A 12733-nucleotide genomic window follows, 5' to 3' on the forward strand; every position below is an offset into this window, starting at 1 on the left:
AGGGTATTTCGTCCCGCTTCCCGATCTTCTGGACTCGCGCAGCGCTGACGAACATTTGGGACAGCGCTCTCGGGTTTCAAAACATCTAGAGCGCGTAAGTGAATCTGTTCCACTAGTGGCGGCCATAATAGGAACAGGAACAATCGGTAATTTGCGACGCTCAATATGGCCGACCACCTGTACGTGTTTGTTTCCAACGAAAGCCCCTTGTTCCCAGCGGTCTAGATGTTCCGCACGTTAAACACTACACACACAGCGCATGGGTAATGAAGCTTCCGGGCAGAAACCTCTGCCGATTCGGCGAAGGCGGCAGAGTCCGCTGTCAGCTGGCAGCAGCTGCCGGCGAGGCTCCGTTCCGCGCGTGCGTTGAAGGGCTGTTTTGTGTAGCCTCTCACAACCTGTTAGAAGGGGAGATTGGTGGGGAAACAGGAGGGCGTGCCAAAAAAAGGGGTACATGAGACAAGGAGGTGGGGGGGCCAAAAGGCACGATTGGCCAGCGGTGGCCCTTAAGTGGACACGCGTTTGGATATGGCGGAAGCTCAGTCGTCAGGTAAAGAGCTGGCGCTGCTTGCTTTTTGTGATCTGTTGCTGTGACCAGATGAGTGGGATGTGTTGTTGATTACCTGGAGTCATCAGCCTTGGTATTGGCTCCGGCATGTGCCTCCCTCGACCACTAACTGTGGTACAAAGTCAGATAACAAGTGCATTGCTTTTTAAAGGTATATGTTCAACAGGTTGGCATCAGTGACATGGCAGGCTGATACAAAATCAAGTGTGGGCTATCACCATTCAGCGGGAACGTGGCTAGATTGAATCAGTCAGTGTATGGAATGTTCGATTTGTTGTGTTGCTTTCCTTGAATAGTGTTCTTTTTTTTCTTTTTCTGTCATTCACCCATTCCCCCCCCCCACCCCTTTGTGGTCTAATGTCAGAGTTTTAAGGGCAGCTCTTCCACTTAAGTGGGATGGTTATTATACTTACTGCCTGGAAAGAGATGCACACTTTTCATGGTTGAAATAACGTGCGCATGGGGGGGGGGGTCAGAATAAGATCTATGTGGTGGTAAGAATGCATTCTTTATTTATTGGACATTTGTATGGCGCCTATTGATAAGTTAATGCCGTTCTGACATTGCACTCCTTCCTTCATTGATGATCTAATGGATAGAAAGTAAAACCGCTTTCTCATGGTGATAATGCATAGGAATTGTAAAATTACCGATTGTCAGGGCAAAGGCCCTCTTATTTCCCCCCAGGGTCATGTTGTGGCACAGTAAACTAAAAACCGAGCTTACCTGCAGTCTGGCCCTGCATGAGCAAGATCACAAACAGCAAATGTCTCTTCCTCCTGCTTTTTTAGCCAAGCAGGCGTTGCTTTCTTGGCTATGTACTTTTATTTCCAATTTATAAACCTCCACACATACTGGTACAAAACAGTTGTTTAACATGTGACTCCTTCCTTCTTGGCAAAGAGATGTTTCTCCCGATGACATTGAAATGATTATTATTTATTCAAATACTCTAGAGCAGGGGTGCACAACTTGCTTTGCTGGAGGGTTGGCTGTAATCTTCAAGCCTTCAGTGGTGGTCCGGACTAAGGGTACTGCAGGCTTTTGCGCACCCCAAAAATGTCAAAATGATGCGAGAGAAAAGTTATTGGTTATATTGCTTTATTTGTTTTTTGGGAGAAAATCCTGTAATATTTCATGAGAATACAATGAAAACAAACATGTTTGTTAGAAGAAAGTGCTCAAGACCTGTGGTTAACAAAGGATGCTGACAAAATAACTCCCAAGCTTGAGGTATAATCTTCGCCTAATACTGATTGTGTTTTATTTTGGGAGGCTTATGCAATATGTTCCATGGGCACTGCCATGCTGTATCATACCTACATTTATCTGAAGAAAACACTTTCAAATGTTTAAAAAAGCCAATGCAATTTTAATAACTCAAGTTGGCACCCACTTGCCATTCTTTTGTCTAAAATTCAAGGCTGTATTGCTTTTTCATGGAATAAATTAGGTGATGCCTGCGTTTTGTTTCACTTGCTTTGGTAATTTTGTTCTCTTGGATGTATAAAAATGAGAATGAGGCTGTCAACCTCTTATTTCTGTGTTGCTGTGTTTGCACGTTAACGTTTATAGAGGAAATGGCCACAAAACGGCTGCACTTTCTTCTTGAACTCCTCTGACCTGGAGGGCCATACATCATGATGTCAAGGGTCTCAACTGGCCCTCAAGCCGTACATTGTGCACCCTTGCTCTAGATCAATGGGACCAGATGGCCTATGCAATTTGCTTTTAAAGGCCCATTCAAATTTATGGTCCCTTGTTTTAGGTGACTTATTGAACAATATAATTAGGACCTGTACCATTCCACTGTCTTGGTGCCAACGTTTTATTGTACCTATTTCTAAAAAAAGGCCAAAGGAGAGTTCAGCTAACTATGGATCAATTGCGTTGCTGGAATCAACTGGCAACATTTTTTGCTACATTCTTCAACATTTGGAAAATTGGCTTATTTATGTGTTTTTAGTTCTAAAAGAACTTTTTCAGAGTATGATAAAATTACAATATTCAATTCACATAAATGTCAGTTGCGATTCTCCAATTACTAAGTCACAATCAGTTACAATTTAATTAAAATTACATTAACACGAAATAAGAAAACCAAATCTCTAAATTCCTAACAGAATTTAAAAGTATAGGCTGTACATTAAATTGCCTTACCGGAAGTATTTTACAGTGCCAGGATCTTGCGAATGGTCAAACCCCTTTCTACAGGGCTTGTGTCGACCTTTCTATTGATAAGGGCCACTTGTGGAATAAACGGACACATTGCAGCATTCCTGGAGGTCTGTTAGAGTTTCATTCTACTAAACACCAATACTACGATACAGGTGTGCATCAACATGTCTGGTGCTTTATCTAAGAACATTCAAACCCTATTGATTTTGAGACAGTGTTGTGTGTTGGTACCCTGACACTTTAACCTGTACCTGTCTGCCTTGTTTAACTATCTTACCGTATGCTGTCACTTTCCTCCTAAGATCGAACATCTGTCAGTGTGATCCATGGCATTTGCCGATGAGATCCTGATTTTTGACAATCTTTCCATAGCCTAGAAACTTACAACTGAAAAGAACCTATTGATTAAGTCTAGTACATTTTCTGTTTATGGTATGCAAACATGTTGAGAAAATACTAAATCATATTTGGTTTCTATATAAAAAGACATCTCCAAGCATATGGTTTATCAGGGCTTTCCGCTCCACGTTAATGATATTAGCAATGGGCTGAACAAGACATCTTTCTACACTGGCAGCCCAATTGATGGAAATATACCTACAATATTGTGTTTATTGCAAACGCCCTCTCCTAAAATGTTCCTGATCCTAACATATGGATTGGAAGTCCTTAATAGACCACAGCCACAAGACCTTGATAAATTGGAAGGTATTTTATGGAGGGACCTTCCATCTTGCCTCCCTATCACTCTCATTCGTGTGGAACTGGGCTTGCAATTATTAAAGTCCATAATCATTTACAAAAAAATGTAAGATATTAAATCCTCCAATCTCTTTTGTAGGCTTACAAGAAATATGTCTTGGGAAAACCTTGCTAGAGTTTGAAAAATTTAAAGTAAAATGTTCTAACCACTTTGCCAAAATGAATTCAGAGTTTCAGGAATTCTTGTCAACAAGACAAACTGAAAACATCTTGGTAGAATTTGGCCAGACAACATGACACCAAGTCCATGAATCACAATACAATGCCCTATTATCTGGTCACAATACAATGTCCTATGATCTGCGTAGGTTTCCTGACGGGAAGATCCATATGGTGTTTTATGCACTTTCAATTTCATATTTTATGTACACCTCACGTTATGGGGAACAGCAGAGTTATTCCCTGATCTGATAGAATTTGTCGACTTTGCAAATCTCAATGTCATTGAAACATCGAAAAACATTATTAGAATATGAGAGCACCAATTTGCTCAGACATCATTGGCTAGAACAGTTTAGATTTTGCAACATGCAAAAGTGTCTAATTTTAGTCCATATGAGTTATTAAATCAATATATAGTATGCTAGGTGAACCTTTCATGATGGGATAATAATCTAATTTACATAAAATGTTAACTGATGGCTTAAATTGACTATGGATTTTATTCTTTTGTAAAGACCCATTTTGATAACTAATTTCATTGTGTGATAATGATTGAATTATCTGTTAGTTTTGATTATTACTGTATTATTTGATGTACTTGTGTAGGTTTTGAAAACCATATCGATATAAAAAATATAAAGATAAATCTGTGACCCTCGATGACGTGGGTCAAGAGGGCATCAGTAAGAAGGTGCTAGCCTTTGGTCAATATGCACAAGAAAATCCAGAAATGGATGTTGCACTCTCTCAAGGGGTTTTTAGGGGGATGTGACTTGCTATTGTTTTAAAGGGATAGTCCAGTAAAAAATGTTATTTAAAAATAGATGGGCAACATTAAAAAAAAAAATACTAGCACTTTTTTTAAAAAAACTTCCTATGCAAAATTTTGAGCTACTCAAGCTCAAAATTCGCAAAAGCAAGCACATGGGCGCATCCATTTTGTGAAATGGATGCCCGCATGTGCTGGCTTTTGCTTTTGCGGCACTAATGAAGGAAAAGCCAGCCAGCTGTAGTAAACAAAAGCTACTGCTTGGTGGCTTTTCCTTCATTGGTGCTGTACACGGAGGACGGGGACCGGAGACCAGAGCAGGAAAGCTGCAGCTGAATCTCGGTAAGTGCTATTTATTTAAAAAAAAAAAGAAATAAGCAATAGCTGTGGTTTTTTTTCTAAGTTTTCCGGGCTGGAGGAGCCCGGAAAAGTTAGAAATAAAATCGCAGCTTTAAAAACGTATTTATGTTTGCGGTCGCTTTTGAAGCGACCGCAAACATAAACATAAATACAACGTTGTGTTTGAAAACGCTGCGGTTTTTCTTTCCAAGTTTCTCAGGCTCCTCCGGCTTGGAGGAGCCTGAGAAACTCGGAAAGAAAAAACGCTGCGTTTTCAAACACAACCGTGTTGTTTCTGCCTGCTGTGGCTATCACTTTGGGTCTCCGGTGCTCCCTCAGGGGAGCACCGGAGACCCAAAGTGAAAGCCAAGGCAGGCAGAAACACAATACGGTTGTGTTTACATGCCGCAGTGTTTCTGCCTACAGCTGATTTCCCATTTGGGGCTCTCGGGCTCCCCGTGGGGGGCCCCGAGAGCCCCAAATGGGAAATACTAAATGCTGCAGTGTTTCTGCCTAAATCTGATTTCCCATTTGGGGCTGTCGGGCCCCCCGTGGGGAACCTTGGCGTTCACTTTGGGTCTCCGGTGCTCCCCTGGGAGAGCACCGCAGACCCATAGTGATAGCCGCAGCAGGCAGAAACACAACGCGGTTGTGTTTGAAAATGCTGCGGTTTTTCTTTCCGAGTTTCTCAGGCTCCTCCGAGCCGGAGGAGCCTGAGAAACTTGGAAAGAAAAACCGCAGCGTTTTCAAACACAACGTTGTATTTATGTTTGCGGTCGCTTCAAAAGCGTCCGCAAACATAAATACAACGTTTTTAAAGCTGCAGTTTTATTTCTAAGTTTACCGGGCTCCTCCAGCCCGGAAAACTTAGGAAAAAAAACGCAGCTAGTGCTTATTTTAAAAACATAAATAAATAGCACTTACCGAGATTCAGCTGCAGCTTTCCTGCTCTGGTCTCCGGTCCCCGTCCTCCGCGTACAGCATCAATGAAGGAAAAGCCACCCAGCATTAGCTTTTGTTTACTACAGCTGGCTGGCTTTTCCTTCATTAGTGCCGCAAAAGCCAGCACAGGCAGGCATCCATTTCACAAAATGGATGCACCCATGTGCTTGCTTTTGCGAATTTTGAGCTTGAATAGCTAAACATTTTACATAGGAAGTTTAAAAAAAAAAGTGCTAGTATTTTTTATGTTGCCTATCTATTTTTTAAATAACATTTTTTTACTGGACTATCCCTTTTAACATGTTTTTTTAACAAAGGGGAAAGGGGTGGATCAGTTTCTTCACGCTTGAGTTTGGAAATGTGTAACTGTGATTTGTTCAAATCTCCAAAAAGAGAGATTTCTGTGAATGTCTCTCTTCGTTATTTGATTTTTAGAAGTAGTTTGGCCTATCAAGCAAAACCTTGAACTATTCGACTATTTCTGAAACTCGCTCAAAGCAATTTGACTGCTTACGTCTTATTTTTCCTTCAGTTGCATCTTTCTAAATTATAATGGTTGTAGTCTATTTTGTATGCTTAAGTCACCATATTGAGACACCTGGGGGAAAAACATGCTGGAAATGTAAATGTATTAACTAATAATTATTCCTCTGTAACAAAAAATTGGCTGTAGTGTGCCATCATTTATCTCATCTGGGATACTATTGACGAAAGGTATAGCTCCACTCCAAAACAGAGCACTCGGGCCAAGTTATCATGCCACAAGGCGACACCATGTGCATTTCAGCCTCAGTGGGCCTATGAGGTACAGTTTTGGTCTCCAAGTTCGTTGAGACATACAGAGGGACTTATCAATGTGATGAGAATAAGTCCAACGCCGCTGAGAAAGAAGCAGACTGGACTCGATAAGCAAATTATGGTTGTCGTAGTTTGCTTGTTGCCTTGTGTGGAATGAGTGTGACATATCTGGTTACAGTTACATTACTCCTTGTGTGGGGTTGTAGCCTGAAAAAGTTGGTCCATTTTATGTTCACAAAAGTACTTGATTCCCTTGAAACTGTTATTTCTGTAAATAGTCTCCCACCAAATATTATTTGCAGGTGGAAAAAGGTTATGTGCTCCTAATTTAGAAGCTGTGAGATTTCCCATGCAGGAAACGTTTGTCTGTTCTCTCTTGCAGATATGGGCATGCATGTGATTTAACACATCCACTATCTTGAATTGCAATAGATTCAGTACAAACAGTATTTGAAAGATAAGGCTGACTTAGTCTTTTTTTAAGCAATGGACGCATTAACACACAATCCTTGCACTGTGATTAGCACACCCACCATTATTAGAAAAGCGCAGATCATCCTCCCTCAATTATATCAATTTAAAAATAACCATATTCCCAATACTTGGGGCCAGAGACAAACTGAGATTAGAAATTAAAATGAACCTCTGTTATAGATATGCATGCTCGCTTTCTGGCAATCCTGTCTTGTCCTTCACTTGTGCCTCTCAAGCATTCTTTTTTTGTTCTCGGATATGAGCCTTTGTTTTTAAGTATTGGATTTCCCATAGGCTTAAGGGGTTCTGTAGAGAACCTTTATTGAAGTTCTCTACAGAATCACTGTTTTTGAGTAATGTGTTGGGTTTTTGAATGGAAGTGTGTTAAACAGAAAAAAAAAAGTTTAGTTGAAATCTATCCAACCATTCGTTTTGTTACTTGAATGTGCCCACAAATAACAAAAACAAAATTGTTTTGTTGAGGAGGCGTGCTGAAATGTGTTGTGGAACTGAGTAATTTATTTGGAGGATTGCCCGTTTATTTTCTCCTTCTGTGCTGGCTAGGAGATGAGGCTCCTAGGTAAACAGCACTCGATCTCACAGCAATTTCAAAGGGCACTCAGCCTGTTTATCATTTTGAACTTGGTGAACCTTTTTGTTACTTTGATGTTATGTAATTTAAATGTTTCAAGTCGTGGAACCACATAAGCATGAAAAAGTAGCTATTCATTAGGATTTAATCAAGTTTTATGTAGCCACCAGTTTGAGCTTCAAATCTAAAACATCTCGTGGTGTTCATATATGTGTACCTCTCATTAATACGTTCATTTAAAATCTTTGTTAAACTCTGTCTTTATGTAAGTTTGTTTAATATAATTCAAGATACTAGCCAGACTTGCTTGCTTTCACAACTCTCCATTTGCTCTTTGCAACTATCCACTTTCTCATAGTGCAAGAGTCAATTAGTGGAAAAGGCAGATGTATGTGGCCTGCATATTTGTTTCTATGCACGTGTCATATTTGGAAGCAAGTGTCATCTGTTGTCTGTGTATGACTTTTTTTTATAGGTTCAAACTGAAATACCTATTGTGTGTGCCATAGAAAATTAATAAAAATATTTCTTTTTAAAATTGTGTTAAATAAAACGCCTTGTAACAGCAAACACTAATATGTATTTACTTCAGTAAGCAGAAAGATAGTGAAGCGTTAACATGGGTGCGTTAGCCCATCGAGATTTCTGGGAGCAGTGTAGTGTATATGGATGAGAGGCTGCTATCCTAAGAGAGGCTTTGTAAGTCTGAACATTTCTCCCTATAGTAACCCCTCACTACCAATACAGGCAGTTGCTTTTCGAATTCTCGTAAGCTCTAGAATACTACCATATTAATACCGTTAACAATCACTTGTTTCCTGTATTTTTCACTTTTACCCCATGAAACCAAGGATAAATCGGCTGCTCCCCATATACAGCTCACAATTTGTAAAAGGTGCTGAGCAATAATGGAAATAAACAACATTCATCAAGTACAGCATATACTAGTTTCTATAATCCAACATACTGTTTTGCCCCTCATTGGTCCAAATACTCAACCGTGCTTACTGCACGCATAAAGGGAAGGTTCCCCATTTAGGTGCAATCCAGAGTTTTTGCCTGCCAAACTGTATGCTGATCTAATTATTAATTTGTGCTTTAAAAGTCCAGTGATTTTAAAAGGACACATTTGTGGTCAGTCCTTCAGCTAACATTTAGATGTAGGAGTGTTATAGGAAGTTCTGGCGTAAGATATTTTAGGGAGTAAAACAATGTGTTCCTATACCGGACAGGGCTTTTTTTTCTTTTTTTTTTTTTGCCACAAAGGAATATTTCTAATTGTAATACTGTTATTTGTGTCCCAAACCATACTTTCTTTTAATTGAGTAATTCATATAGATGCATTTTTATTTTCTTTGTGTCACACAATATGGGCTCTTCTAAACACTTCAATGGAGCTGTGCAGGTGGGCTTAGCAGCAATGGGCTAAGACACCTGTATGCTCTTGCTCCCCATTTTATTTTCCTTTTGAATATTAGTCTGATTTTTTTTTAGCAGTTAAATGGACAGGCACATAGCTTATCTGGAGCCCTGTTTGTAGATCACAATGTCAGTGGATGATCACTAGGAATCACCTTTGGAGAGCATGGATTTTTCATGTGCCAAAAGCACAATGCCCAACTGCAGCAAAGGCTGGCATGTTTCAAGTAACGACAGAAGTGATGAATTATATCATCCAATGCCAATGTGTGTCTCGGGGCAAAATGTTGTGCCCTCTTCCCATTTGCTGGTACGAGTTTTCTTTTACATACCATTAGGTTAAGGTAAGACTGGCTAAATGAAGTCACTGGATACCAGATTAACACGTCTCTTATTTTGGGTGGGTCATTGCTTTGTATTTATTCTGTAACATGCCTTAGCTCACTGCTTGTGTCAGCGCTATTTTGTTGTAAGTTCGATCAGTGGTCTCCATCCTTCCCTGTAATGAGCGCTACGTATGATAACTAGTAGCTTGGGATCAGATTTAGTTCAAACATATTGCCATCCTCTGATTAATTTGTCCAGTAAAGGGTTTAGTTGGTTTATTATCCACTGGCACAACTACTGTGTCCTCCACTGGCACAACTACTCTGTCCTATGTACGTGACATAAATATTTGATTTTGGTAAGCTAAAGCTCTTTTTTTATTTTTGGGTTACATCCACAAGTATTCAGTTTTAACCTTTGGTAAAAGCCACTTTGCCATCCTTAATTTTTCACATTTGACTCTAGCAATTAAGCCTGAGCAACTGTCGTACACTCAGTTGTACTATTGAAATGTGTATATGCTATAGGCATAGTGGTCCAAAATGCTATTGTTGGCTCTAAGCTGCACTGCCTTTTCTTTAGGGGAACCTGATTCAGTGACTCTTCCAAATCAGTTCATCACCTTTTTTATACTCTAGCCGCTTCATCGATTACCCCAAAGCACTTGCTAGTGAGCCTTCCATCCCAGTATGAGGGAAGATTTTGAGCACTTCCTTTATACTTCTTAACCTGCCTAAATGTCAACATTGTTGTCTATCAACCGCCTGGAAATTCCAGACGATCGCTAGATAGCGCAGTGGTTCTTCCCAGGTCTCCACATAAGATTCTGAAGTGCGATTAATTTACTCTGTATATTTTATGAAGCTGGGATTACAATACACTTTTACAGAGGTAAAATGATTCCCTGCAGAGGTATTTTTCAAGCAAATAAAAAATGTTTTAACTGTTTTTGTAGGTCTTACTTTCTAGTGCACAGTATACTCCATGCAATAGGGAAGATGCAGTTCCTCTTCAGATCAGGCAGCAATATTAGTTGCATTCGCTTCGCTAGCCCTGTTTTGCTAGTATCGCTGATGGAATCGGGCGAGGGACCACTATGCCTGGTGCAAGTATTTTTACTCTTTTGTGCGGTGGCTCAAGGGAGTATTTTCCTGTATTTAAGAGTAAAAATGACTGGTGTGCTGGTATCCCCCGCCCCCAAAGCAATACTGAGTTGCATAAATACGCTCAGAAATCCTAGTTAAGGCCATATTTGATGTAAACAAATTTTAAAAAAAGCCGCCTTCCCATCAAAAATTTCATAAATGAAGAACACTTCTTAGCCGTCAACGATCTGATCTCACGGAGCTGCGCTCATCTACTATTCTTCACTTAAAGAATGCTACAAAAACCTAAACTTATTTAGCTGCAAGTAGCAAACATTGTTACCACTTCAGCTACATGATCCGATTATGCATCTTCTTCCATCGATCTCCCTCTGCCCGTGCAAAATTGCCTACATTGCCTTCATGGTTTCTCTTGAAGATTCTGCGCCTTATAAAAAAGGCTTCTACCTGCCAAAAAAATCAAACATTTGTCTTGCCCTTGCAGAAAATTGTGCCTACATTATGGCTGTCCATGTTGCAGGCTTCATTAACCTCTCTTCAGCAAGGACCATAAGCTGATGCTCTAAAGGAAGACTTAATTGCCCTGCTCCTTACAAAAAAAAGATATGCTTGCTTAAGTTATTGCCCCGTTTTTGCCCTTGCCCAGTTTGTAAGAAGCCTATAACAGCTTGCTACTAAACTACAAGTACAAACAGGGTATTGTTGTTTTCTATTTTACACATTTCAATATGGTGTCTGGCCGAAACATGGCCCTGTCTCCAAGGCATACATTAGTTTTCAAAAAATGATTAGCAGATTTTGCTAATTAAAGTTTGCTTGATTAGCGAACAAGCTTATTTGATTAGCAATTTTGTAAGAATTTTTAAATGCCACTGGAAGTTATTTGTATCCAAGACATAAAATGTGTTAATACAGAATTTGTATGTACCGCTGAAGACATCAATGAGAGCAGTGCACGTCAAAGGTTGCGTGGATGAATGGACAAAACTAAATAGATATGATCAAAAACCTCTAAAAACATTTTTTCAGTGCACGGCTCTGTGCAGCTGGGTGCAGTCGGTGTTGCACAGGGCAGTGTCCTTTTATATTGTATGCGTGACCCATCATTTGATGTGTAAGAAGAAGTTCAGAAGTTTCATAAAAGCAAACAGTTCACAATAAAGGAACGTCATACCCTCAGTATGTAGAATGGTTTTGCAACAGGCAGGATAATTGTCAAATTAATGTTGACAAAATGGGCCTTGCCTGTCATTTTTATCAATGGTTTTCAATATAGCAGTAATGTTCCACTTTGTTGGGGGGGGGGGGGGGCAGGGATGCTAACGGTCTTCAAGCCTGAGTCAAGTAAGCACAAGCGCAGCATTCCAGGCCTGCGCATCCATGAAAATGATTATCGCCATTGGCACTCAGAGCTGCCACGTTGGTTCCTGATACTTTTTTTTTTTTGTATTGTTTTTAAGGGAATCCGGATTTGCACAATTCATGCTTCCCTTAAAAAGGAATTACTGATATGTCCATGATTGGAAAGGTATTTCTAGAACCTTAATGTGAGCAGGGAGATGTGCAGATGAGTGGGCGGGGGGGGGGCTCTAGCTGTGGCACTTTAGTGGAGACATTGCTTGGGGCACCTCCTTCAAGGACACAGTGAAAGTTGGCCACAGGCGCAGCTGCCTGGCATGAAATGCGGGCAGCTACTTGCAGATTCCGCTTGCTTTCCCAGACTTTGGATGGGACACCTCTCTGGCACAGGTGCTGATAAATAATGCAATAGTCGTAAAGCAAAGAGAGCTCTGGTGACTAATTAGTGAATGGTACTGCAGTAGATCTGTAGATGTACAGACGGGATAGAACTTTTGATCACTATGTAAACTAGTTAGCTTTGTGTATTGATGATGTAAGAGGAAAGAAAATAAGCACCTATACAGAGGGGGTGGTGTAGCAGGCAGAGAACTGGACAAACAATGTGAAATATTGACGTTTGTGGCCATCTCACTTTCAGGGGAGTTGGTACAAATCAACAGGGTGCGAAGATAAGAGGGTCAAGGAGTTTAGGATCAGGGGTTGAGCACTAGTTGCACCAGTAGGTGTCATAGCTAGGTTTGCCATCAAAAGCATTTGGCCCTGTGATCATGTACATTTTCAAAAGTGCTCAGTCGTCAATATGATACTCTTTCCACCACAAAATGAAATATAGTTTACACTATGAAATTCAGATGCACTAACTTAAACTGAAAAACATGTAGACAATGCAGTGTTTTACCTTAGCAATACTGTAATTATTTGTTATATAACAACTT

General features: G+C 40.2%; 1 protein-coding gene across 1 annotated transcript in view; it reads left to right on the forward strand.

The window, feature by feature from the left end:
* Positions 1–277: 277 nt before the first annotated feature.
* The window catches only part of NFX1 (nuclear transcription factor, X-box binding 1), a 2569209-nt gene continuing 2556753 nt past the window's right edge, over positions 278–12733 (forward strand). Inside the window, exon 1 of the mRNA XM_069620539.1 lies at positions 278–550. Coding sequence (XP_069476640.1) covers positions 529–550 — 22 coding nt within the window. The 5' untranslated portion in view covers positions 278–528. The remainder of the gene's footprint in view (positions 551–12733) is intronic.

This window comes from Ambystoma mexicanum, chromosome 5q (genome assembly GCF_040938575.1).
Source record: "Ambystoma mexicanum isolate Mex_15411 chromosome 5q, UKY_AmexF1_1, whole genome shotgun sequence".
Taxonomy (NCBI): domain Eukaryota; kingdom Metazoa; phylum Chordata; class Amphibia; order Caudata; family Ambystomatidae; genus Ambystoma; species Ambystoma mexicanum.